The sequence below is a fragment of the Bufo gargarizans genome, chromosome 9 (genome assembly GCF_014858855.1).
Source record: "Bufo gargarizans isolate SCDJY-AF-19 chromosome 9, ASM1485885v1, whole genome shotgun sequence".
Lineage (NCBI taxonomy): Eukaryota > Metazoa > Chordata > Amphibia > Anura > Bufonidae > Bufo > Bufo gargarizans.
This window is the reverse complement of record NC_058088.1, coordinates 158,737,100-158,765,051: the sequence shown is the minus strand read 5'-3', so window position 1 is coordinate 158,765,051 and position 27,952 is coordinate 158,737,100. Positions and strand designations below refer to the sequence as shown.

Here is a 27,952-nt window from a genome sequence, read left to right as displayed (position 1 = left end):
TCACATAAGACACTGAAGGCATATCGCTAGTATAATCCACCACCAGACATTCACAGGTCTCACCTCTGGGACCCCCCCCCCACCTATCTCCAGAACAGGACTCCGGAGTGAATAGAGAAAAGCTGTGTATGTGCGGCCACCCTCCATTTATTTCTATTGGAGTTCCGAAAATAGAGCACTCGCTTGGCTATTTCCGGCAGTCCCATAAAGGTAAATGGAGTGGTGGCTGCGCATGCACAGTGCTTTTTCTATTCATTTCCAGTATTCTTCGTTTTACTATTTTTTGAACTCCCAAAGAAATGAATGGAGGGTGGAGCTACAGATTGCCTTTTGTTCGCTTCTTCCTTGCATAAAATAGACATTAGGCCCCATTCACATGACCGTGTGACGGCTGTGCCCGCAAACTACGGGCACTGGCCATGTGCACCCTGCATTGCGGACCCATTGAATTCAATGGTTCCGTGATCCGCAAGATGTGGCCAAATATAGGAAATATCCTATCTTTTGCGGCGTGGCTGTACAGACCTAGAAGTACACGGAAGGGCTCCCATGTGCTTCTGGGTCTGTGCATTGAAGTCAGTGGGTCTGCACCATAATGCAGGGTGCACACAGCCAGTACTCGTGTTTTGCAGATCTGTGGGTTGTGGTCCACAAAACAGACACCGCTGTCACATGGTCACGTGAATGAGTTCATAAGAATTTCTTTGGAAAACCAGGAGTAAGCATATAGTAATACCTCAAGTGCTTTTTCATATTGGTTGTTGGAGATGTACAGCTCAGCAGCGATATTAACATCTTCTATTGCCACAAGGTTCTGATGCTTGGAAAAAGCTTCTTCAATAATCACAATGGCAGAGGCAACATCATTGGTTTCATAATAAATCCTAAAAGAAAAATGAGCAACACCGCGTCACAGATGTATAGTCAAAATGCTGGTGGCTTTATGTGTAGTTCTCCTGTAATTCTCAGGCTGACCATGAATCATGCAGGTATGGCATAACAAAAAGGTGAGAGAGGATTATTCCCCATCAGAAGGCTGCACGAGGCTGTCCAGCTACTGGCAGCTTTACAAACTGGTGGCACCAGGGATGTCATAACAATACTACAACCCGGTACTAGAGTCAACCAACATGATATCACTAGCAGTTAACAGGGGAAAATCCATATTACTAGGCCATTCATTTGGTAGGATTCTTTTCTTCTTAGTCACAGTGTGGCTCAAAATCATATCTAAAAGTGTCACTTCTTACAAAAGATTGGTGTGGCGGGGAGGGTGGGGGGTTACTGATATAACATATGATATGTCAGTTCCCATCAGTGGTAGGACAAGCACACAGATCCCTCCTAGAATGGAGTGGTTATTCAAAGCGTCAAAAAAAAAAAAAAAAGCCAATCAGTCTACAAGAAGACATTTTGAAGCGCAAGTGATTGTTTTTAAAAGGGGATCTGTCACCAGTTTTATACTGCCCTAACAGCGCCCCCAAATTAATGAGTTTCTGGCTATTCCTGACTGCCTCTGCCACTAACAGGAGCTCATGAATATGGGGACTCATCGGCATGCACTGGAGCTGTTCAATTCAATACTTTAGCAAGAAAGTGATCCAGCATTTCAGCGTTTTGCTAAGGGGATCTGTCATTAGTAGTTACACCGGATGTCAAACTTTCGATACCCAATCAATGCTTTCCTCCCCGATCAATATACGATATCAGGATTTGCTTTCTCTTGATACTAGACTGTGTAGCACAATGTTGATTGCAGCACCTGTTAAATGACTGGGTTCGGGTGGATTGCCGTTCCCAGTCATTGCGGACGGGTGCTGACTGTAAGATACAGCCGACACCCACCACGTATGGAAAAGGCTCACCACAGCAGCCCCTCCGTACATTTGCATTTAGGGGGTAATTATTTTCACTGGTGGCGCAGTGGCCAGAGGCTACAGGTCCCCCACCCCCACAGTATTTTCATTGGTGGCTCTGTGGCAGCTTCCAATCATATCTCCAGCAGTGAAATCGGGGGTCTCCAATCGGTTACCATGGCAGCCTGGATGTCACTGAAGCCTTCCATGGCACAAAGCACAGGGCAGCAAGGACAAATCATATTCCCTAAGAGATCTCTATTAGGGTGAACAGGACAAGGGCTATAAGAAGAAATTCATTTATTTTATTTTTTCACATATTTTTTTACCCAGACCCACTTTGTTCTTGAAGATCCAGTGTGTCTGATGCCTCTATAATACACTACAGTACAATATATAGTGTGCTGTAGCGTATTGTGATACGGCTTAGCTATACCATGGCAAGCCGGAAGCCTGTGCCATGGTAAACATCCGAGGCTGCCACAACAGAGCAGCGGCTGATGAGACAGGGAGGGAGCCCCCTTCCTCTGTGATCCCGTCAAGTATCGTATGGCTGCCACGGCACAGCAGCGCCCGATGGATCGTGGCATGGAAGGGGTTAAACGGCTGACATCGGTGTCGGCCGTTTGAAGCAATGTGTCAGCTGTGTGCTGACACTCTGCGAAACCTCTCTGGCCATCCTGAAAATGAGGGAAGTGGGGGAGGGGGGCGTCAGGCGCGGTGGTTCACTGGCCCGCTCGGCCATCCATAAAATGAGGAGGGGACACATTGAGTTAAAATAATTAAACTCGCCTTAATCCACTTGTTTGCGCAGCCGGCATCTCTTCTGACTTGTTATGTGAGGAATAGGACCTTTGATGACGTCACTACGCTCATCACATGGTCCGTCACATGATCCATCACCATAGGTCCGTCACATGATCCATCACTATGGTGATGGATCATGTGACGGACCATGTGATGAACGCAATGAAGTCATCAAAGGTCCTATTGCTCACAGATTAAGACAGAAGAGATGCCAGCTGCGCGAAAAAGTGGATTAAGGCGAGTTAAATAATTTATTTATTTTTAACCCCTCCAGCCCTATTTTACTTAGCATTCTGTATTCAGAATGCTATTATTTTCCATTATAACCATGTTATAAAGGGAAAATAATAATGATTGGGTCTCCATCCCGATCGTCACCTAGCAACCGTGCGTGAAAAATCGCACCGCATCCGCACTTGCTTGCGATTTTCACGCAACCTGCGTTACGTGAAAAACGCACAAAGAGGAGCATGCTGCGATTTTCACGCAACGCACAAGTGATGCGTGAAAATCACCGCTCATGTGCACAGCCCTATAGAAATGAATAGGGCCGGATTCAGTGCGGGTGCAATGCATTCACCTCACACATTGCACCCGTGCTGAAAACTCGTCCGTGTGAAAGGGGCCTTACTGTCACTGATGCAGGAGTGTCAAGCTCTCTAGGATGTTCAGGGGCCGACATCATTGTGGATGTGATCCTCATACCTCAGATCAGGATCCACCATGGCTTCCTGCATTTTTATATTTGACTCCGGTGATTCTCATTTACGGGACGCCCACTGCGTCATCGCGCCACCGGAAGTGACGTCAGACGCCGCCGCTAACCACATGGGGACTCGCGCCTGCTTATCCCACCAGGTGAAAGAAAAGGAAGGCGCGCGCACCCGAAACACCGCTGGACGCAGGCATCTGATGAACAGATGCGAGGTCCGATGATGGCTCCCCTGCTTGCCGGCGGCATTTGGCTAAAGCTGAGCAGGGGAGCCATCACACGGATTTCCTGATCCAAGGGAGGCCCAGCCCCCGATGAGCCCTCCTGTGAAAATAAAATCCTGGCCACTATAGGGGCAGGGCAATTTAATCTTTCTCTGTTTTCCTGTCCCCACAGAGGTCAGGGGTTAATCTCCTATCTGCCGTCATGGTGGTGAAATGGGAAAAATATCTCCTATGCGGTGAACGCCATAGCAGAAAAAAGTGAAAAAAATGCAATTCGACATTTACCTGATCCCCCCCCCCCCCCCAAAAAAAAATAGGATAGGACAGTCATGTGCTGGACGGTCTGAAAAATGTGGATTGCACAAGGCTTTTTTTATTTTTCTATAACGTGATATCGAATATGTATAAAGGTAGCGAAGAATATATGTATATAAGGTAGCGAAATTGCATCAAAATTTGGGTATCATGAAAACCCTAGTCACTAGCTAATGCTGTCAGTTAGGACACCATAAAACTGGTGACAGGGATAAATGTCCGATCCCCCCAATCACAACAATAGAATTCCCACATTGAGCCATGATAATTAAGTGTGGTGCGTACACATGATCACTGCTCCATTCACTTCAGGAACTCAGCCTATCCTATGGACTTGAGAGTTAAAGGGGTACTCCCTGTTGTATTTGGAATACCTGAGGTGGCCAGGGTTACAGAAACAGCTTAGGGAATTGAGCCATTTCATTTCCATAACTCTCATAGAAGTAAATGGGAGTAATGGAAGCAGCATTTACTTCTATGGGGAACCAGAGCATAAACAGCCAGCTTGGTTGCTTCCTTAACCCAGATGGCCACATAGAGAGGGTGCTACGATCTCAGCGATGAATGGCCAAGATAGCAATACCCCTTTTAATCAATCAGTTGTGCTGGAAAAATACTTTGTGTAGCCTAGGCTAATGCGTGCTTTTAGTTATCTCTCTCCAGTGAAGTAGATAGAGGTCGGTCAGGCACAAGAATAGTTCTGCATCTCCTTCATTCTAGCAATCTGTGGGAACACAACATACAGACCCCCACCACCAATCTGTCAGATACACTCTAAAGAGACTGGTACTCAAATGGTCATACGAATACTGAATGCCTGAAATCATCCAGAATCACGTCTCATTTCTTACTGCCCCATTTCAGAAGATAAGGAGATTATTGCATAATTCTGAAGAGGTCTATGATGATGCATTTGTAGACTTGTGCAAAAGGATGAAGTGAGAAGATAAAATTACTTAGCCATATCTCTCGCCAGCTGCACGAAACGTTCGCCATCAGTAGGAGACAACAGATTCAGGATGCGCCGGTATCCATCCATGGCCAGTTTATGTTCCCCAACCTGTTCATATAGGCTGGATCTCTCCCATAAATAACGGACATTAGTAGGATTATACTTCAGAGCTGGAAAACAGCACAAAATGCTCCTCAATGGTGTAAGCAGGTACTTAAAGGATTATTCAACCTCTATAACACCCCCCAAAATGCTCCGGCCACTCATACTGGTTATACTTACCCCACTCCCCGGCACAACATGGCCGCCACTAAATCTCCCTGTCACACGGATCAAAACGGATCATTGTCTAAATGGTTGACTTTTTAATCTGTAATGTCCACTTTGTCTGTACATGTTCCCTCTGAATTGTAAAGCGCTGGGGAGCAATTTTTGTTTATGAATGCATTTTAGTAATTTTTGTCTAAAAATCATATTTTCAATTGACCTTTATTAAGCCATTCTGTCACAAAGGGTTAACTTTTTTTCTAACTTGTGTGACTGGTACTTTCACTTTGTGTTGGTCATCTAATAACGTAGAGGTCATAAACACTTACTTAAGCCACATTCTGAGAAGTAAGAACTGAGCTGTAATGAGTGCTTATAAGGGTAGAGATAAGGAGTCAGTCTGCTCCATAGTAGATGATGGAAAAGACAGAAAATCCACAGACAGCTAGTGGAGCATCTCTGCTCTGTACACAAAAAGGTTTCCATAGTTTTAATAAAGATCAATTGAAAACATGATTTTTAGCTCAAAATAAGTACAATGCAATAATAAAAAAAATTCCCCCAAAGGTGTATCTAGCCTTTAACTATTTACTATCTATGGTGCTCACTGGATTACAGCATATTTAAAAAAACAAAAAACTGCTATGGACAGAACAGAAGCAAACATGTTATCTCTTTATATTACACAATACATACCAAAGGTCGTGAGCAACATGTACCCCATCCCTTTGTAGTGGGCCTTTGTTGAGGGTCCTGTACTTCCTGAAACAGCCTAGCCATGTAACTGGGTTTTGGATTATTAAAAGTGTTGGCCCATCTCATAAACTAATGGCACCTGCTCCTAGGTCCAGAACAGGGATCCCAAAGTAAAGGAGAGCACACACCGCACTCTCCATTCATTGCCTGGGGTACAGAGAGTGTCTCAGCAATTTTCAGGCAGCCCCATAGCGGTGAATGGAGAGGCAGCCACAGATGCGCGGTCACGGTGCTTGGCTATTTTTGGAACTCCCATAGCGGCAAACAAAGGGAAGGCCATTCAAGGTAGGAGCAGGTCCCAGAGGTGAGACCCGCATCTATCTGATATTGATGGAATATCCTATAGATATGCCAATACATCTAAGTAATAAACTGATAAACTGGATTCATTTTCCAAGGCCATCAACAAACCTTTAGAGTAGCAGAATATAGCTTGTTTGATGTTGTCTTGCTCCAAAGACATCTCTGCCAGTCTGACCCATTCCTCTGTGTCACTGGGGTTCAAATGAGCAGCAATCAGCTCAAACTGCAGAGACTTCTCCATGTCCCCTTGGTCCTCGTATATCATTGCAAGCGTTGAGAATGGCTCATAAGCCAGAGGAGCTGGAAAGAAAACTGGATCAGTTCTATCATAATTCATAGGGTGAGTAGAATGGCGCCTTATTTATTAACTGATCCTGTACAATCAAGTTATGGAATTAGAACCTAGAAATAAAGATATTTATGACCTGTCACCTCTCTTGACATGGCTGTTTTAATGACCACTTTCTTCCCCCCGGGCGATAGAAATTCTGGAGCTTACTTTCATATAAACCATGTTATGCCATTCTTGTTATTCCTACTAGAAGTTTATGAATAAGTTGGCAACTGGGTGTTAAAAGTTGGGTGTCTGTCCCTGCACGGTCTGATGTTGTGAATACGGATTGGACAGTGGCAGCCTATGCAGGGACACACCCCAGCTGGTAACACCCAGTTGGCAATTCATTCATAAAATTCAAGTAGATAAAATAGAGAAATGGCACAACATAATCCTAAGACAGGGCTCGACAAATCCCAGGCGCCAGGTCGCCATGGCGACCAGGAATTTAGTCCTGGCGCTTGGGTATTTGTCAGCCCGTTTTCAAAGGTGCCTGGGCGATGGGTGCGGAGCGCTGTTCTGTCCGGAGGCAGCACAGGAGTGGAAATGAGCGGAGAGCTGTGTGACGGTGCCTTAGGTTCCCTATACCCGGCTGCTCTTTGGACACGCTCCCTGCCCATGGCTGAGCGTACGCCGCGGAAGTCCACTGTGACAGACGTGATGAGGAGAAGCGCCGCCCTGCCCCCAGCGGGCTCGGGCCACCCATGTGCTCTATAAGCGGAATGCAGAGTCTGGCCTGGCAGCACGTTAAGCAGCTGCTGTGTCTGATGGGCCGGAGGCCTGACCTGCTGTGCGGGGGCCATAGCGCTGACCTGCGCCCTCCTCGTGGCTCTCAGGTTCACCTGCAGGTAACTTACACGCCTCCAGTGCAAATTACTACTACTCTCATCCAAGTGAGGCAGGAGCTTGAGGTGTCAGCACATGTACACTGTATGCCATAGTCCTATATACTGTACATATATCATGGTCCTGTATACTGCGTATGTAACATAGTATACAGCACGTACACTGAATGTCAGTCATATACTGTACATATATCATGGTCCTGTATACTGCGTATGTAACATAGTATACAGCACGTACACTGAATGTCAGTCATATACTGTACATATATCATGGTCCTGTATACTGCATATACCATACTATACAGCACATGTACACTGCATATGTAACATGGTATACAGTATTATTGGGGGGGCTCTATGGAGAAGTGGGGGGGGGGGGAGCACTATGGGGGAATCTACTGGGGGCTTTATGACGCGGCTCCGCCTGGCTCCTAACTTTTTTAGCTGGCTCCTAGATTCCAAGGAAATTTGTCAAGCCCTGTCCTAAGAACAGATGTTCCAGAATGGTTCTTTAATGTGGGATACAATTACTTACTAGAACAGCCATGTCAGGGGTGGTGACAGGTCCTCTTTAAAGGAAACCTGTCAACATATTCATGCCACCTAAACACAGACGGCACGAAATACTGACACGCTTCTTCATTATAAAGAATGCTGCAGGGTATCAGAGAGAACACATGCACGACTGACAGATTCCTGCCTATGCGCAAATAGCAACTTAGGAGCATGTTTATTAAGACTGGAGTTTTAGACACTGGTCTTAATAAACCCCTAAGCTGGTGGTGGTTCCTGCGAAGTTATAAATAGGAGCTGGAATCTCCATAACTTCGGCGCATCCAGCGCCAGTTCTAATTTTTTAGACTTGGTGTGAGCGGGGCGAAGTCGCAGATTGTGGCGCAATCTGTCTGAAATACGCCTAATTTAGACATATTTCAGTATAATAAATGACACCTTAGTTCTTTGTAATGAGGCAGCGCAAAGGTAGTTCATGCAGCCATGGTTAGGACAGCATAAATCTGCTAACAGGTTCCCTTCATTTTCTTCAGTACATGCTTTCGTACTGGCACTATAAGCACTGGGCAATTAATTAAAATGAATCTCATTAAGAAAAGGGTTAATTACTCTTACCGGTAATTGGTTGTCCAATAGTCTCCACAATGGCACTCACAGGAGAATGTCCCCGCCCCCAGGACAGGAAACAATGCAGGAGCACATGACTTAAAAAGGCCTCCTCCCCTTACCCATTCAGTCAATAAGAGAGGACACGGAAGTGATGCAAAAAACAGAATATGTATTAGCCATTAACAAATTACATCATCTTGTTCTTAAGAATGTCTGTCTAATTTATAATGATAGAAAAAAAAAAAAAAGTCATAAGACTTGCCCACGCGGCTGCCCTGCAGATCTGTTCTAATGGGACTGAAGTAGACTCCGCCCAAGAAGAGGACACTGCTTTGGTAGAATCGGCTTTTATCCCGGAAGGAGGGATGAAGATTCTTTTGGACATAAGAAAAGGCGATAACATCTCTGATCCATCTTGCAATAGATGATTTGCTGTCCGCCTGTCCCTTATTTAGACCCTGGTATTGGAGGAAGAGATGGTCTGACTGCTTGAAGTTACTGGTGGTATGCAGGTAGGATAACACGCTCCTTCTCACATCCAGGTTGTGGAATTTCCTATCTCTTTCCGTAGTTGGAGATGGACAGAAGGAAGGTAACAAAACTTCCTGTTCACACTGAAACCTGGAAACCACCTTGGGAAGAAAAGCAGGGCAATGTCTGAGAATTATGCGGTCGTCCAGGATCGTAAGATACGGAGGCTTGTGAGAGAACGCCTGAATTTCTCCAATTCTCCTAGCAGTTGTTATTGCTACAAGAAAAAACGTTTTGTAGGTAAGCATCCTTAAAGAAATACGTTCAACTGGTTCAAACGGAGGTTCAGTTAGGAATGAGAGGACCAAGCTCAGGTCCCAGGGGGGAATGATGGAACGGCAGGTAGGTAAACTTCTGGTCGTCCCCTTTAAGAAACGCTTGATGAGTGGGGAGTCTGCCAGTCTTTTATCCAGAAAGGCACTTAAAGCTGAAAACTGCACCTTGAGTGTTGCAGGCCGGAGACTTATCTAATCCAGCCTGCAAGAAACTAAGAATTTGAGGAATGTCTGGAGAAAGGTGATTATTTGAGAAGGACAAAAAAGCTTTCCGGGTTCTTTTATACATTTTTGATGTTAAGGGCTTTCGGCTCAACATCATTGTAAAGATTACCGCATCAGTCAACCCTTTTTTTCCTTCAAGGTGAGGCATTGCCGCCAGGTTGAGGTGATTTATCCTAGGATTAAATACTGGTCCTTGGTGAAGAAGGTCCGGGGTAGAGTTGTTGCGATACCAAATTTTTTATTCCATTTCGATACCATAAAAAAGTATTGCGATACTACATACCATTCGATACCACGCAGAAAAAAAGAAACCACGTGCATTTAGTATTTTTTTTTTTAATGGCGAATCGCGCAGTTTTTTATTTTCCTGTTCTGGCGTTCACCGCATAGATTTTTTTCTATTTTAACTTTTTGGACGTGGCGATATGTGATAAGTTTATTTATTGTTTATATATTTTATATGTAATTTATACTTAAAAAACAAAACAAAAAACACCTAAATATTATTTAATAACCATTTCCCCCCTTAGGGGCTAGAACCTGGGATTTTTTTCATCCCTTGTCCTATTCACCCCGATAGATCTCTAGCAGGGTGAATAGGACTTCACTCTCCCTGCTGCTCTGTGCACACAGAGCGTCCTGGCTGCCATGGTAACCGATCGGAGCCCCAGGATTACACTGCTGGGGCTCTGATCAGAACTGCCACCAATGAATAGGAGGTGAGGGCACCCTGTGGCCACTGCGCTACCAATGATATTTAACCTTTAATACATGAGGCGGGTACTGGCAGCAAATCAGCGGCAGTTAACCCCTCAGGTGCCGCACCTGCAACAAACCTAGTCAGGGGGAGGTGGAAGGGTCCAGAATACTCCCGCAGACAGCCTGAGCAGCAGGGGGAACAAAGACCTCCTTGCCCACAATGGAGCAATAAATGTTACCTGTGCTCCTTCCTCATCTACCTTCATTAGAGTTCTTGAAATCAAACTGAAGGGAGGGAAAGCTTAAAGAAGAGCTTTCGGCCATGGTTGGGATAGTGTGTCTACCCATAACAGTTGGTCCTGTTGGGAGAGAGCAACATCTTTTGATCTGCCTGTTGCCCCTTGTGGCAAATAGATCTAGATCTGGGACTCCCCATTTTTTGCAGATTTGTTAGAATATTTGAGAATTCAGGGACCATTCTCCCTCCTTCATAGCGAAGCTATTATATTGTCTGCTATTATATTGTTCTCTCCTTTCACATGAACAGTAGTTAAAGAAAAGAGATTTCTTTCTGCCCAGAAAAAAAAATGTCAAGAGACACTGCACCTAGGGAATGGCTTCTGGTTCCTCCCTGCTTGTTCAGGTAGGCAACTGCTGTGGTGTTGTCTGATAACACCTTTTTGTGTTTTGGAGACAAGGGAGTGTGAAGAGAGACTGACTATGTAGATGGCTGTGAGCTGTCTTAGATTGGAGAAAGACTGTAACATATCTTTTCCCCAACAGCCCTTAACTATTCTCCCTTCTGAATGGCCGCCCCATCCCAAACTGCTTGCGTCTGTGGTTACGACCATCATTTTTCCCTGCCGCCAATAGAAACCTGTCTGCAAGTTCTTTTCCACTCTCCACCACATCAAGGATCTTTTTGCGGAATTTGGGATAAGAAGGCGTTTTTCTAGGGCCGAATTTGTTCCGTCCCAGGGGGATAAGAGGAAGGCCTGAAGAATCCTCGTATGACTTTAAGCCCATCTGACTGACGGGATTGTAGCCGTCAGAAGGCCTAGGATGGTCATGATGTTCCTGATGGAGGAAGTCCCTTGGCTGCTGAACAGAGACTTTCTGAAGTAGATTGTTCCTTTTTTCTAGGGGACATTAGAAGATGAGAATCTAAGAGTACTCCCAAAAAGACCTTCTTTCGGTCTGGAGACAGGTCTGATTTTTTTGAAGTTTATAATCCACACCAGGGTGGTAAAGCACTTATTCACTTGAAAGAGATGGGTAAGTAGAACTTCCTCTAAGTGTGAAGCAATCAGGAAGTCGTCCAGATATGGTACAATCAGAATCTGCTTTAGATGTAGGTACTTCATTACTTCTGACATGTTCTTCGAAAAATCCTTGGAGCAGAGGAGAGTCCGAATGGGAGGGCTCCGAAATGAAAATGGCATAGTTGGTCCCCCATGAAGACAGCGATTCTTAAATACTTTTGACGAGTCTGACATATTGGGACGTGATCGTAAGCGTCCTGGAGGTCCATGGTCGCCATGAAACAGTCCTGAGGAAGTAAATTGATTGTGGATCTTATAGTTTCCATCTTGAATTTTTGGTATATGATGGATCTGTTGAGGGATTTTAAGTTTATTATTAAACGGAAGGTTCCGTTTGGCTTTTGTACCAGAAATATTGGAGAATAGAAATCTTTGCCGTACTGATCTACCGGAACCGGAAAGATTACCTTCTTGTTTACAAAAGGAGATTTCTAATTTTAGACAAGACTGATTTTCTTTTTGAGGCAGCTTCTTGTTTATGATAAATAGGGCTGCAGCTAACGATTATTTGAATAATCGATTAGTTGCCGATTAATTTCTACGATTAATCGATTAATCGGGAAAAACGACAAAATTACAAAACAGAGAGGTTTATATGATCTTACTTGAAAAATTATGTTCAAAGGCCATATTAAAACAAATTGTGGACGACACTATTATGGGGGATCTGTGGACGACACTATTATGGGGGATCTGTGGACGACACTATTATGGGGGATCTGTGGACGACACTATTATGGGGGATCTGTGGACGGCGTAGTTATGGAGAGGGGGATCTGTGGACGGCGTAGTTATGGAGAGGGGGATCTGTGGACGGCGTAGTTATGGAGAGGGGGATCTGTGGACGGCGTAGTTATGGAGAGGGGGATCTGTGGACGGCGTAGTTATGGAGAGGGGGATCTGTGGACGGCGTAGTTATGGAGAGGGGGATCTGTGGATGGCGTAGTTATGGAGAGGGGGATCTGTGGACGGCGTAGTTATGGAGAGGGGGATCTGTGGACGGCGTAGTTATGGAGAGGGGGATATGTGGACGGCGTAGTTATGGAGAGGGGGATATGTGCACTGTTATGGGCATAACAGTGCACAGATCCCCCTTCCCATAGCAGTGCCATACACAGACCCCCCCTCCTCCCCATAGCAGTGCTATACACAGACCCCCCTTCCCATAGCAGTGCCATAGACAGATCCCCCCTTCCCCCTACCCCCTAACAGCCCCGGCCCCGATGCTTGCATCTTTATTTTACCTTTTTACAATGACGCTCCCGCTCCTGTAACAGCCAGGCAGAGCGGACGGCGGCGTAACGTCACTCAATCACGTGACGCGCCCGCTCCGCCCACTTCATGAATGAAGGAGGCGGAGCAGGCGTGTCACGTGAGTGAGTGACGTTACGCCGCCGTCCGCTCTGCCTGGCTGTTACAGGAGCGGGAGCGTCATTGTAAAAAGGTAAAATAAAGATGCAGCGACCGCCCGCCCGAATAGCAACGAATCGGCGATTATTCGATAACTGGATTCGTCGACAACGAATCCAGTTATCGAATATAATCGATTACATCGATTAATCGTTGCAGCCCTAATGATAAAATCAATCTGGGGAAGTGGAGGAAAACTCTAGTTTTAAACCCTCTTTTAGGGTAGATACTACCCACGGGAAGGCTCCTATTTTTTCCCAGGCCGAGGTGTAGAAAGTTTAATATTCCCCCGACATGGCATATGGGTGTCATTGTGTGGGATGGAAGGAGTTCTCAGGATTAAATAGGAATCCTTTTCCTCTGCCCCTAGAAGGCTGCCACTTCCTTGACCCTTCTTTCATCTTCTGATCCAGCCTCGATTTTTTTTGGTTCTGAAAGGACAGTCTTTGATGAAAGTAATGGTTTTCAAGGGGAAATCCTTTTATCTTATCTTAAGGCCATTTCAAGAATATCTAATCCCGAGCTAAATATTCTATCACCTTCACAGTGGATCGAGCAAAGGCAGTTTTTTTACCTGGCGTCACCAGACCATGTATGAAGCCAGATTGCTCTACGAGCCGCATTGGATAGAGCAGCTGACCTGGCGGAAAATCTAACTAGGTCTGCAGACGCATCTGCTAAAAAATTTGACGCTTTTTTTTAATACAGGCAGGAAAGATAAGATTTCCTCCCTCGGGGGTACCAGCTGCTACATAAGTGCCCTTCTAGCTGAATGAGCCAGATGGATAGAGATCTGGCTGTGCAGGTAGAAGCAATACTGGGACGCCACATAGCAGTATTTGTTTCCCGGGCCAACTTCAATAAACTTTCAGACTTCTTGTCCATGGGATCTCGCAAGAGACCCACGTGCTCAAACTGCAAAGAGGTCTTTTTTGAAATGCGGGCAACCGGGGCATCGATCTTTGGCGTTTTGTCCCACAGATTAGATTCGGTGTCCGCAAAGGGATATTTTCTTTTAAAGGAATTTGTCACAGTTGTTCTTCTTTCAGGATCTCTCCATGCTTTGGATATCAGGGATTTTAAGATGTTATGGATGGGGAAGACCCTTTTTCTTCTTTCCCCCAGCCCCTGGAACATTTGATCCTGTTTGGAGTGAGTTTCTTTCACCTCCTCAATGTCCATAGTGGCTGTTAAGGTTTTAAGAAGACAGTCAGTCTCTTCAGGCAGAAACAAGGGTTTTCCCGAGCCGTCATCTGAGGAAGCAGAGTCTGGATCAGATACAAGCTCTCCTTCATGCAGCTTAAGCCCCAAGTCCGAAGTAAAGGATCTTTGAGACGTGAATGGGTGTGGGAATTGAGGTGTCATCTTCGATTCCACCGCCGCATTTACTTCTTCATTAATTATAGCTCTCATGGAATCAAGTAAGGATGGTGACTCTTCTGTGACCACCTTCTCAGTGCATTTTGGACATAAATACTTTTTTGTTAGAGGGAAATAAGTCTTCCTGCAGATGGTGCACTTCTTGCATCCCGAATCTTCCCCAGCTGGTTTAGGTGCCATGGTCTCTGGGCCCTAAGAAAAAATAAAAAGGGACTGTAGGGCCAGGAATTTAAAGGACCATGACCTAACACCAGGGGTGAAATACTGGGAAAACACCACTGCGACCATGAAATGAAGAAGCCAACCGTAGCGCATAATCATTAGGCATATAGAAGAGAAATATAAAAGCAGGGAGAAAAAAGCAAAACCCCCACTGGGGAGGAGGCTTACCGGGCTGAGGTAGCGGGATCTCCAGGCTTCCTTGCCGAGTCCGCATCCACCGGGGCAAGCATGCTGCTGGCGGTGATAGAGGGATAGAACAGACTGTTCCTCACTCCTTTTAAACTTCCCGCCAGGAGGCCTTTTTAAATCATGTGCTTCTGCGTTTTTCCTGTCATGGGGGCGGGGACACCCTCCTGTGTGTGCCGTTGTGGAGGCACCGGGAAAAAATTCACCCGATACCCCAGTATAAAATCTTTACCCACCCACCCACATCTGTGGTGAGACAACTCCTTTAAACAGAAGAGCCAAATCAGTAGAGTGCCTGTTTGAGCAGCTTTAAAATACAATAATCGATAGGTTTAAAAAAAGTGAACCTTGTATAAAGCGGCGCTGCTGCAGAAAACAGGACTCAGGTAGATAAAATAAAGTGAGTCTTTATTTGTATTAGCCTACGCGTTTCAAGGGCGGACTGCCCCCTTCATCAGGACAATATGTCAGCTTTAAAATACAGTATTTTTTAGAAAATTGCAAAGCAGATGCAAAAATATGGCACTACCAATGAAAGAAAAAGTTGAGAATACACCTCTGTATGTATTTGTTACCCCTTTATCACCCAATATAAATATAACTTTTGCTTACATTTGATTAACTGGTAAAAATCACCTAATTGCCCTTAAACTGATCTCAGCTCTCAGGTCATTCTTTACAGAGATGAATAGGACCCATCGGTACTCTCACTTATGAAATTTTATAACTCCAATTATCTTCAACAGATGGGAAAGAAGTATACATGGGTATGTCTTCAAGGAAAGAATGAGACTTATTTCTTTGGTCTAGCTGCAGATGGAGCTCTAATGATCTCACAATTATGTGTAGACATCCCATGGGCATTATAGATATTTGTCAGCTACTTCCACAGTCCCACTGCTACCAAGTAAGTGCAATTTCTGCCCTGGAAACAATGAAGTAATTAGACCTTCACATTTATATGACTGCATACCTTGCCTAATGATTTCCATACACATCAATATGGCATCTTCTGCCTCCCCTCGGGCAAAACGGATGTTGGCTTCTCCCATGAGGCCTCGGAGAGCTTTGGGGAGCTTACTGCGAGGTCTTTTTGCCTATTAAAAAGGATCATTGACACTTTAGAGTCCTTATGTTTCCACGAAAAACATGAAGATTACGAATAGAGATGAGCGAATTTCCGCTTAGGAACTTCGTTTAGGCCTCTTTCACACGGGCGTTGCGTGCAAGGGCCGGATAGGATGCGGGTGCGTCGCGGGAAAATGCACTTTTGCGTGCGAGTGAGAAAAATCATCATGTTTGGTACCCAGACCCGAACTTCTTCACAGAAGTTCAGGTTTGGGATCGGTGTTGAGTAAATTTTATTATTTTCCCTTATAACATGGTTATAAGGGAAAATAATAGCATTCTTAATACAGAATGCTAAGTAAAATAAGGCTGGAGGGGTTAAAAAAAAAAAGCCTCATCCACTTGTTCGCGTAGCCCAGCTTGTCTTCTTTCTTCTTCGAGGACCTAGGAGAAAAGGACCTTTGATGACGTCACTGGGCTCATCACATGGTCTGTCACATGATCCATCACCATGGTGAAGGACCATGTGAAGGACCATGTGATAAGCGCAGTGACGTCACCAATGTATTTTCTCCCAGGTCCTCAAAGAAGAAGAAAGACGACAAGCCGTGCTGCGCGAACAAGTGGATGAGGGGAGTTAAAAGTATTATTTTTTTTAACCCCTTCATACCTAATTTACTTAGCATTCTGTATTAAAGGGAGTCTGTCATCAACATTTCACCCTTGTAACCCTTCCCATAGCTTTCTAGCAGCCTTACAATTAATAAAAACGTTACCTTTATGATCAATCCTGGACTTATAAAACCGGCAAAAAACATCTTGGTAGCATATGCAAATGAGGGCTCGCAAGTGCCCAGGGGCGGCGTTACCCTCGTAGGTGCCCTGCTAGCTCAGCCTTTTCTTCCCTCCGCCCGCCCATCCTTTCCCTCTGACCGACGGACTGAGTGCACGGGATCTCGGCGAAAGAAGAGGTTAGTAGATAGGCGGTCAGAGGGAAAGGATGGGCGGGCGGAGGGAAGGAAGAGGCGGGGGGAAGCGAAGAAAAGGCTGAGCTAGCAGGGCACCTACGAGGGTAACGCCGCCCCTGGGCACTTGTGAGCCCTCATTTGCATATGCTACAAAGATGTTTTTTGACGGTTTTATAAGTCCAGGATTGATCATAAAGGTAACAATTTTATTAACTAAGGATGCTAGAAAGCTATGGGAAGGGTTACAAAAGGTGAAATGTTGATGACAGACTCCCTTTAAGAATGCTATTATTTTCCCTTATAACCATGTTATAAGGGGAAAAAAAAGATGGGGTCCCCATTCCGATAGTCACCTAGGAAGCATGCATGAAAAATCGCACAGCATCCGCACTTGCTTGCAGGATGCTTGTGATTTTCACACAGCCCCATTCACTTAAATATTGTGAAAAACACACAATATAGAGCATGCTGCGATTTTCACGCAATGAACAAGTGATACGTGTAAATCACCGCTCATGTGCACAGCCCCATAGGAATGAATGAGTCCGGATTCAGTGCAGATGCAGTGTGTTCACCTCACGCATTGCACCCGCGCGGAAAACTCGCCCGTGTGAAAAGCGCCTTAGTGGTAAAAGGTGAATTGCGTTACGGATTTCCTTACCACGGACCATAACGCAATTCTATGATGGAATGCATAACAGAATAGAAGTCTATGGCCTGCATAACGGATATGTTCCGTTTCCATTATGCAGGAGAGGACTCCCCTGCATAATGGAAACGGGACGGATCCATTTTGCAGCCCATAGACTTCTATTATGACGGCATGAATAACGGAATTCAGTTATGCATTCCGTCATAGAATTGTGTTATGGTCCCTGGTAACGGAATCCATAACGCAATTCACCTTATACCACCAAAGTGTGCATGAATTTCTAAATATGAAATTCGCTCATCTCTAATTATGAACCATGATGAAATGCATTTATGATTAAAGAAACTAAAAACCACAAAGAACTGAGAAAAATAAGGCTTACAAATAAGTGCACATTTTGCGCCCGCAGGCTTCCTTTCATGTAGGATACTCAAATATAAACATCATGTACAATACGGATGACAAAACATTTCTGTAAATCGTCTTTATAGACAAAAAAAAAATGAATATGTTTATTTCACGTGTCACATTTCACATTTAAATAGGTCTATGCGCACACTTGCAGGCGATTTTCATTTAGATTAGGACAAGTTCACATCGATGTTGGAGGCCCCTTTCACTGCCTCCGTTATAGATTTTGTCAAAAACAGCAGAGAAAAAAGTCCTGCGTGCAGGACTTTTTTCCTCTGCTAAAAAACATTCTCCCAGACGAAAACAGAACCAATCCCATTATAGTCAATGGGATCTGTTTTGCTTCCTTCATGACAGTTATGTGCCGAATACGGCACCTTTGTTATTTTCATTCATCCTATAATGGAGCAGAACAGAAGAAATAAATAATACTGATGTAAAAACATATAGCTGTTCTTTCCAGATCTGGCATTAAGGCACCTGTACACAGCGCGGTCCGGCTGAGGGAGCACTGCTAAATGCTGGGAAGCCCTGCAAGCGTGTACAGGCGCCCTTAGACTGATCTGTAAAATACCTTCATTATCTTTCTGTTTTCTCTGTTAATTTCCATTTCCAGGGCAAAGACATCACCAGCAGAAGGCTGCTCTGAGATTTCTTCTCCTTCATCTTCCTCATCTTCATCCTCTCCATCATCTTTTTCATCTTCTCCAATCATTGATGCAAATACTCTTTGAACCGACTTGCTGACACCATCTGATGTTTCACCTTCTAAATGCAACCGGAAAAAACATTTGTGAAAATCCAAACTGAACTGACATTACACCATAATGTACCATTTCACTGTAATAAGGTTAAGACTTGCGGTGATATCAAAACAGGGAATTCGTAGGGAATTATTTTTTTAATTTTTAATTAGTGATAAATGTGTTTTTTATTTTTACTTATTTTTCACTTTTTTTTTGACCCAGACCCACTTGGTTCTTGAAGATCCAGTGGGTCTGATGTCTGCATAATACAGTACACTATATAGTGTACTGTACTGTATTTTCACTTTACTTAGTCTGATCATACTTCTGCCTTTAGCAGATAGGTCTATGAGCGGCGCCCAGGGATAATAGTAAGTGCAGTGAGATCCCCGGGCGCCGCTCTCCATGTCTGTATACTTAGTTCACATTGTCATAATCGGTGAAAGGTCCTCTTTAAAGGGCTTCTGTCACCCCCCATTTAGCAATTTTCAGTATCTGACATTAGCTATTTGTGAACTAAGAATACAGACATGGAGAGCGGCGCCCGGGGATCTCACTGCACTTACTATTATCCCTGGGCGCCGCTCATAGACCTAAGTGCAGTGAGATCCCCGGGCGCCGCTCTCCATGTCTGTATTCTTAGTTCACAAATAGCTAATGTCAGATACTGAAAATTGCTAAATGGGGGGTGACAGAAGCCCTTTAAAGAGGACCTTTCACCGATAATGACACTGTGAACTAAGTATACAGACATGGAGAGCGGCGCCCGGGGATCTCACTGCACTAACCATTATCCCTGGGCGCAGCTCTGTTCTCCCGCTATGCCCTCCGGTATCTCCGGTCACTAAGTTATGGTAGGCGGAGTCTGCCCTTGTTCTTCTGTAGCGCTGGCCAATCGCATTGCAGAGCTCACAGCCTGGGAGAAAATAACCTCCCAGGCTGTGAGCTCTGCACTGCGATTGGCCAGCGCTAGAGCAGAACAAGGGCAGACTCCGCCTACCATAACTTAGTGACCGAAATCTCCGCCTACTATAACTTAGTGGCCAGAGATACCGGAGGGCATAGCGGGAGAACGGAGCAGCGCCCAGGGATAATAGTAAGTGTAGTGAGATCCCCGGGCGCCGCTCTCCATGTCTGTATTCTTAGTTCACAGTGTCATAATCGGTGAAAGGTCCTCTTTAAGAATAGAGTCGCACATGATGCTAATAGATGATATGTAATCACAAATACCGTTATCCTCATTGTAGATGGTAGACTTGGAGAGACATTTTCCAGAGGTAGATGGGACATTAGGATCATCTGGGTCACACGCTGTGGTTTCTAGTAATCCTAGAGCTGAAGAATCCTAAAAAATGCATAATAACAAACTCAAACTTCTAAAAATAAACTAATACTTACAGCAGAAATGATTATGGATGATACAACACAAGAGATGATTTATCAACAGAAAAGGTTTATGGAGACTGCACTCCATGTGCGGTTGTATAGTGCTCTGTACTTCGCCTTATTACTAGAAGGATTGTTTCTATGCTTCTACTATATAATACAGCAGATGATGGAACATGTCACAATCTTTTTTTGCTCATGAATCTCATTGAAAAAAAATCTCAATATTAAATCAGAGGCATGTAGAACAATAGTGGGGCCCAATATCCATGTAGGGTGTGGCACTATGGCTCCATACAAGATATGCATGTTAGGCAAAATTCTCCTTCCAGGCAGTCTGAAAATAAACAGTTATGCATGAACTCCCCCAACCAGCTTGACACCCCAGAAGACTGGTGGAACCAAAGCGGTCTACTTTTTTTAGTAGGATCCTTTGACAATAAGATGATAATAAAGTGTCTCCTACACCAATGATCTATTGTAATCTGTGTGGAAATCTAGTCAATGTCCCAGCAATGCCACCACAGGGGAAATTAAGAATAAGGACAAGTTTACACTTCAGTTATTTGGTCAGTTATTGTGAGCCAAAACCAGTAGTGAAGCCTACACAGATAGGTATAATGGAAAGATTTCCTCCTGTTCTGTGTTTTTGACCCAAACCTGGTGTTGGCTCACAATAACTGATGGAAACAACTGATCAAATAACTGAAGTGTGAACTCAGCTTAATGCCTCATTCACACGTCAGTAATTTCCACCAATGATTCTGAGCCAAAACCAGGTGCGGCTCTAAACACAGAACAGGTTCAGATCTTTCCCTTATACCTTCTGTCTGTGGAGGCGCCAGTCCTTGGTTTTTGCTCACAATCACTGATGGAAATCACTGACCAAAACACTGATGTGTGAAAGAGGCTTAAAGGGGTTGTCTCATCATAGACAATGGGGCATATAGCTAGGATATGCTCCCATTGTCTTATAGGTGTGGGTCCCACCGCTGGGACCCGCACCTATATCGAGAATGGAGCCCCCCCCCCCCCAAGGTGGTGGCTGGAGGACTCCGGTCTGGCCGCCACCAAACCGGCATCCCATATGAGATACTCATTACATGCAAAGCGAGATATTTCAAGCCTTTATTTGTTACAATTTGGATGATTATGGCTTACAGCTTATGAAACCCCAAAGTCACAATCTCAGGTCCCCTTTGCTCAGGGGATATGGATTAATTAGCTGACTATTGTCTGATACTTTGAGCCTAGAAAATTGAACCTTTTCACAATATTCAAATTTTAAGTTGCATTACTGAAATAAATTAAATTTTTCGAGTATCACCTGTAGGTGCCGGTCCCAGCAGTGGGACCCTTACCTATAAGACAATAGGGGCATATCCCATCGATATTCCCCCATTGTCTGTCATGAAACAACCCCTTTACGGCCTCATGCACAGGACTGTATGCGTTTTGCAGTCCCCGAACCACTAATCCGCAATATACAGATACCGGCTGTGCACAAGCCGCATTTTTCTGGGTCCCAAAAGAAGAAATGGCAATTCTTGTACGCAAAAATAGGACATGTTCGTTAATTTGCAGGACAGACACATGGATGCGGACAGCACAATGATGTCCGCATTTTTTGTGGTCCCATAGAAATAAATGGGTCTGCATCAGACGCCTGGCCAAAACTACAGTTGTGTGCAAGGGGCCTGACTGTCTGTGTAATGCAGGAGAGGACAGGTCCTCCAAAGAGGAGATGCTTTTATAAAAGTTTTTATCTCCGTAATCATGAATATTCTAGTTTTTTTTTTATCAGTATCCATGATCTCTCACTGCTTCTTGCTTGTGGACCAATGAGAAGGCTGCAATATCTTTGACTTTAGGAGGAGTAGTGTTGATTGCGAATTTTCGTATCGCAAATTTTCGCAATCAAGAAAATAATGACTGGAGATCACGAATTCTCGAATATATGATGAATATTTGCTCAAATATTCACAAAATATTGCCCCTGCTGCTCATCACTGATCCTGAGCTCCCAATATTTTATTCTAGAGGAATCCAGGTGGAGGAAACAATAGCACAATACGGTAGTGCCGCCCATATATTCTGGCCTGAGCCGACATGACCGTACTTACATATGTAATGACTGCCTTCTTTTACACCATACCTTTTTCTCACTTGCTTGTCTCTCTTCGCGACGTTTCTCAAATTCCTCAAAAGATATTTTACCTTCCAGGTAGTCAATGAGCTCCGGACTGAACCCAGACATTTTTAGCTTCTACTGGCACAAGTTTTTATAAACTTTCATGACTTTCAACTGGAAAACATAAGGATACACGTCAGAGGAAGGCTTAGGCCTCTTTCACACGGGCGTCAGTTTTTTTGCCCGTTGCACTCGCGTGAGAAAAATCGCGCATGTTTGGTACCCAAACCCGAACTTCAAGTTCGGGATCGATGTTCTGAAGATTGTATTATTTTCCCTTATAACATGGTTATAAGGGAAAGTAATAGCATTCTGAATACAGAATGCATAGTAAACCAGCGCTAGAGGGGTTAAAAAAAATAAAAAATAATTTAACTCACCTTAGTCCACTTGCTCGCGAAGCCGGCATCTCCTTGTGTCTCCTCTGCGCTGAACAGGACCTGGGGTGAGCTGCTCCATTAAATACAGGTTAAGGACCTTCGATGACGTCACTCCGGTCATCACATGGTACGTCACATGATCTTTTACCATGGTGATTCACCATGGTAAAAGACCATGTGATGACCGGAGTGACGTCATCGAAGGTCCTTAACCTGTATTTAATGCAGCAGCTCACCCCAGGTCCTGTTCAGCGCAGAGGAGACACAAGGAGATGCCAGCTTCGCGATCAAGTGGACTAAGGAGAGTTAAATTATTATTATTATTTTTTTTTTTAACCCCTCTAGCGCTGGTTTACTATGCATTCTGTATTCAGAATGCTATTATTTTCCCTTATAACCATGTTATAAGGGAAAATAATAATGATCGGGTCTCCATCCCGATGGTCTCCTAGCAACCGTGCGTGCAAATCGCACGGCATCCGTACTTGCTTGCGGATGCCATCCGATTTTCACACACCCCATTCACTTCTATGGGGCCTGCGTCACGTCAAAAATCGGACTATATAGAGCATGCTGCGATTTCAACTAAACGCACAAGTGATGCGTTAAAAACAATGCTCATGTGCACAGCCCCATAGAAATGAATGGGTCAGGATTTAGTGCGGGTGCCATACGTTCGCCGCACGGAAAACTCGCCCGTGTGAAAGGGGCCTTATTGTGCCTGTATGCCTGCTTATGGCCATCTTATAACATGCAAGAAAAATGTAAATTCTCCAAATGGCCTGCAATCTCCCAAAAGTCTGCACATCACAAAGAAAATGTCAACGCCACGCAAGTTCTGGCCTCACTATTTCTAGATAATCAGCTTGGCTTTATAGCACAGTTCTTATTAAAGAGGTTGGCCAGTTCTCTATATCGATGACCCATCCTCAGGATCGGTCATAAATATCACATTGGCGGGGGTCCGACTTACAACACCCCCACTGTACGACCACTGCCTTCTCTTCACTGTTTCCATGCTCGCCGTTGACATCGCAGCAGCAGGCAGGTGTAATTGCAGCTCCTCCGTCTCCATTCACTTCAATGGGACAGAGCAGACCAAGTGTAACTGCTCCTTCCTATTGAAGTGAATGGGACAAGGGAGCTGTAATTAAACCTGCTCGTCGCTGCGGTGACGAGTGCTCGTACCAGCACTATGTACTGTTTAAGGCTACTTTCACACTTGCGCTTGATCGGATCCGTTCTGAACGGATCCAATCATATTAATGCAGACGGAGGCTCCGTTCAGTACGGATCCGTCTGCATTAATAACTTAGAAAAATTTCTAAGTGCGCAAGTAGCCTGCGCGGATCCGTTCAGACTTTCAATGTAAAGTCAATGGGGGACGGATCCGCTTGAAGATTGAGCCATATGGTGTCATCTTCAAGCGGATCCGTTCCCATTGACTTACATTGTAAGTCTGGACAGATCCGCACGCCTCCGCACGGCCAGGCGGACACCCGAACGCTGCAAGCAGCGTTCAGCTGTCCGCCTGGCCGTGCAGAGGCGAGCGGAGCGGAGGCTGAACGCCGCCAGACTGATGCAGTCTGAGCGGATCCGCTCCATTCAGACTGCATCAGGGCTGGACGGAGGCATTCGGGTCCGCTCGTGAGCTCCTTCAAACGGAGCTCACGAGCGGACCGACGAACGCAAGTGTGAAAGTAGCCTAAATCACTGATAGCGGGGGTGCTGGGAGTCAGCCTCCAACCAATCGGATATTAATGGCCTATACTGGGGATCAATATGGGAATCTGACCAAACACTTTAATCACTTACTACTAGGGTTGTTGCAATACCAAAATTTTGATTTGGTTCTGATACCATAAAAAAGTATTGTGATACTCGATACCACGCGAAAAAATAAAACACCAAAAAAGGCACGTGCATTCTGCATTTTATGAAACGTCGAGCCCATAATCGAACAGTCCTATTTTTTTGGGGGGGGACAAGGTGACAAAAAATAAATAAAAAAAAATTGTGAATCGCACGTTTTTTTTATTTTTTTTTCTGTTACGGCATTAACCGCATAGATTTTTTAAAATATTTTAATAGTTTGGACTTTTCAGACGTGGCGATATGTAATATGTTTATTTGTTGTTTATATATTATATATATTAAAGTGGGAAAGGGGACGATTTATACTTAAGTATATTATTATTATAATTAATAACAGTTTCCCCACTTAGGGGCTAGTACCTGGGATATTTTAATCCCTTGTCCCATTCACCTCAAAGAGCTCTATTAGGGTGAATAGGACTTTACACTCTCCCTGCTGCTGTGTGTACTATGCATAGGGCAGCAGGGACAGTGTAAGGTCCTATTCACCCTAATAGATTACCATGGCAGCCAAGGCTTCAGTAGCATCCTGGCTGCCATGGTAACCGATCGGAGTCCCAGGATTACACTGCTGGGGCTCCGATCACAACTGCCGCTGCACCACTAATGAGGAGGAGGGGACCCAGTGGCCACTGCCACCAATGATTTTAATACTGGGGGGGGGGGGTTGGGGGTGCACTGTGCCACCAATGATAATTAACCTTTAACACAGGAGGCGGGTGCTGGCCTCTATGTGATCAGCAGCAGTTAACCCCTCAGGTGCCGGCTATGTGATTCTGCCGCCGGCACCCGCCTCCTGTATCTGTATTAAAGGTTAATTATCATTGGCGGCCAGGCACCTGCTATGCTGGCTGCTTGACTCTGGGGCCCCTGTAAGGCTTCATTCAGACGTCCGTATATGTTTTGCGGATCCGATCCATGGATCTGTAAAACACAAACGGACGTCTGAATTGAGCCAGCCTTACAGGGGGGTGATCAGGGAGTCTATATGGGGTGATCACCCCCCTGTAAGGCTCCATTAAGACGTCCGTATGTGTTTGGCGGATCCGATCCATGCATCCTGGATCCGTAAAACACATACGGACGTCTGAATTACAGGGGGGTGATCAATGACAGGGGGTGGGGGTGGGTGATCAATGACAGGGGGGGGGGTGATCAATGACAGGGGGGGGTGATCAATGACAGGGGGGGGGTGATCAATGACAGGGGGGGGGGGTGATCAATGACAGGGGGGGGGGTGATCAATGACAGGGGGGGGTGATCAATGACAGGGGGGGGGGGTGATCAATGACAGGGGGGGGGGTGATCAATGACAGGGGGGGGGGGGTGATCAATGACAGGGGGGGGGGGTGATCAATGACAGGGGGGGGGGGTAGTGTAGTGTGGTGCTACTTATAACAGAGCTGCCTGTGTCCTCTGGTGGTCAATCCCAGCAAAAGGGACCACCAGAGTACCAGGTAGCAGGTATATTAGACGCTGTTATCAAAACAGCGTCTAATATACCTGTTAGGGGTTAAAAAAAAATAAAAATAAAAAAAATAAAAAAATCACATCTACGGCCTGCCAGTGAATGATCGCCGCTGGCAGGCTGTAGATCACCTAGTTTACCTCCGGTTCCTGTGAACGCGCGCGCCTGTGGAAATCTCACGTCTCGCGAGATGGCGCGTCCAGGAGGAATAACAGGGCCGCCGCTAGGACGCAATCCTGCGTACGGCGGTCCTGTAGTGGTTAATGAGCACACAGATCATGCGTGCAAAAACTGTAGTATAAAAAAAATTTAAAAAAAAACACTACAGTGTTAAATAGTGGACACTGGCAAAAAATTTACATTATATATATAAAAATATAATACCCCAACTATAATTTCTTCTTTTTGAACAAAAAAAATGAAAAATTGGCAAAAAAAAAAAAAAAAAAAAAAAAAAGCACAAAAATAATCCCCAGGTGCTGATCAGCACTCGGCAGTCACAGCTCACATGCAGAAAAAGTGGTGAAGAGCTGAAAAATTGTATAAAAAAAAAAAAAAAAGAAAAAGAAAAAATGGCAAATGGTGTAACTGAAAAAAGTATCAAAATAGTAGATTCACGATTTTTTTTTTTAATTGGTTCTCTTACCCCAAATTTTTATAAAATGTGATAAAAAAAAGTCACACACACTCCAAAATGATATCAATAAAAACTACAAATTGTCCCTCAAAAAATTAGCCCCCACACAGCTCAGTAGATATAACTATATATATATAAAAAAATAAAAAAAAAAAAGTTATGGGGGTCAGATAACAGTGATTGAATTTTTAAAAAAAGTTGTTTTTAAGTTTTTATTTATTTTTACAGTATTTAGACATATAAATCCTATACATGAGGTATCATTGTAATCGTACTGAATAGCGGGCAGCGAACTTGTGTTTCAAGTTCGGCGTACAAGGTTCGGGACATCTGAGAATTCCGTTATAGATTCCACCACCACGGTCCATAACTTACGGTTCGTGGTAGCAGAATCCATAACAGAATTCTTAGATAACCCGAACATTGTACGCCGAACTTGAAACACAGGTCCGCTCATCACTAGTACTGACCCATTGAACAAAGGGCACGCCGTAGAGACAAAACCTATAAAACTGTGGAGGATTTGCATTTTTTAATCCCCAATTCCGGCCATTTTGAATTTTTTCCCCCCACTTCCCATTATATCGTATGCCATTATTAAATGGTGGTGTTAGAAAGTATAACTGCAAAAAAACAAGCCCTTGTTCAGGATGTGTGAACGGAAATATAACAAAAGAAACGGCTCCTGAAAGAAAAATGAAATGCAAAAAAAGAAAAAAAAACTCCGGTATCCTAGGGGTTAATGGGACTATCAGGATTTAAAAAAAATTCCCTTAGTGCAGGCGAGCAGATTCCTTACAGATATTTCTCCAACTGAAAATGCATTCCATTGATGTGAATGAGGTAGTGTCAGCAGCACGGACGTATACCCACAGATTCGGTGATAATGCACATACATATATTTACTGACACAGCGCCCCCATACAGGACAGCCGTACCTGCCTCTGCCCGCCGGGGGTAGCTCCGCGTCACGTGCAGCACGTCAGCAGCGCTCACATCCTACACACGGCGCGGCGATGTGCCTCTACCCGGACGTGACGTCACCGGATCACGTGACCAGCCGTCGCGTCACACTAAAATGGCGGGCTGTACAACTGTAGTATTGTGTGCGCAGACGGGGTGTGTGAGGCAGTTAGACCCCAATATAAGGCTAAAATATAAGTAGAATATAGGAGCATACAGTGTGGCTGGGGGGGATTAATCACCCCGTGTGCGCCAGAAAACCGGTGTAAACCCTGGCGGAGCGTGCTGCACACTGCGGGTGCTTAAAATGTAGAAATGGATCGTGAGGGGAATAATCATAATCGAACATAAGATATCATCTCTAAACTTCAGCAAGAAAGAAGAAAACAAAGTGAAAACATTTAAGAGACTGGGGGAGGGGGTATAACCTGTAACTTCGTCCTCACATTAACCCTTAGGCAGGG

At 44.7% G+C, this 27,952-nt stretch overlaps 1 protein-coding gene across 3 annotated transcripts in view; it reads right to left on the bottom strand.

Moving 5' to 3' along the window:
* Window positions 1–27,582, bottom strand: part of GTF3C3 (general transcription factor IIIC subunit 3) — a 78,236-nt gene extending 50,654 nt beyond the window's left edge. Inside the window, exons 1-8 of one of the 3 annotated variants that reach the window (XM_044268659.1) lie at window positions 27,464–27,582; window positions 22,130–22,279; window positions 19,819–19,933; window positions 18,417–18,610; window positions 15,717–15,840; window positions 6,301–6,492; window positions 4,871–5,036; window positions 737–884 (exon numbers count right to left, since the gene is read on the bottom strand). In XM_044268659.1, the coding sequence (XP_044124594.1) occupies window positions 737–884; window positions 4,871–5,036; window positions 6,301–6,492; window positions 15,717–15,840; window positions 18,417–18,610; window positions 19,819–19,933; window positions 22,130–22,231 (1,041 nt within the window). In that variant the 5' untranslated portion in view covers window positions 22,232–22,279; window positions 27,464–27,582. The other 2 variants (XM_044268657.1, XM_044268660.1) reach the window with 2 other exon arrangements.
* Between the last annotated feature and the right edge of the window lie 370 nt (window positions 27,583–27,952).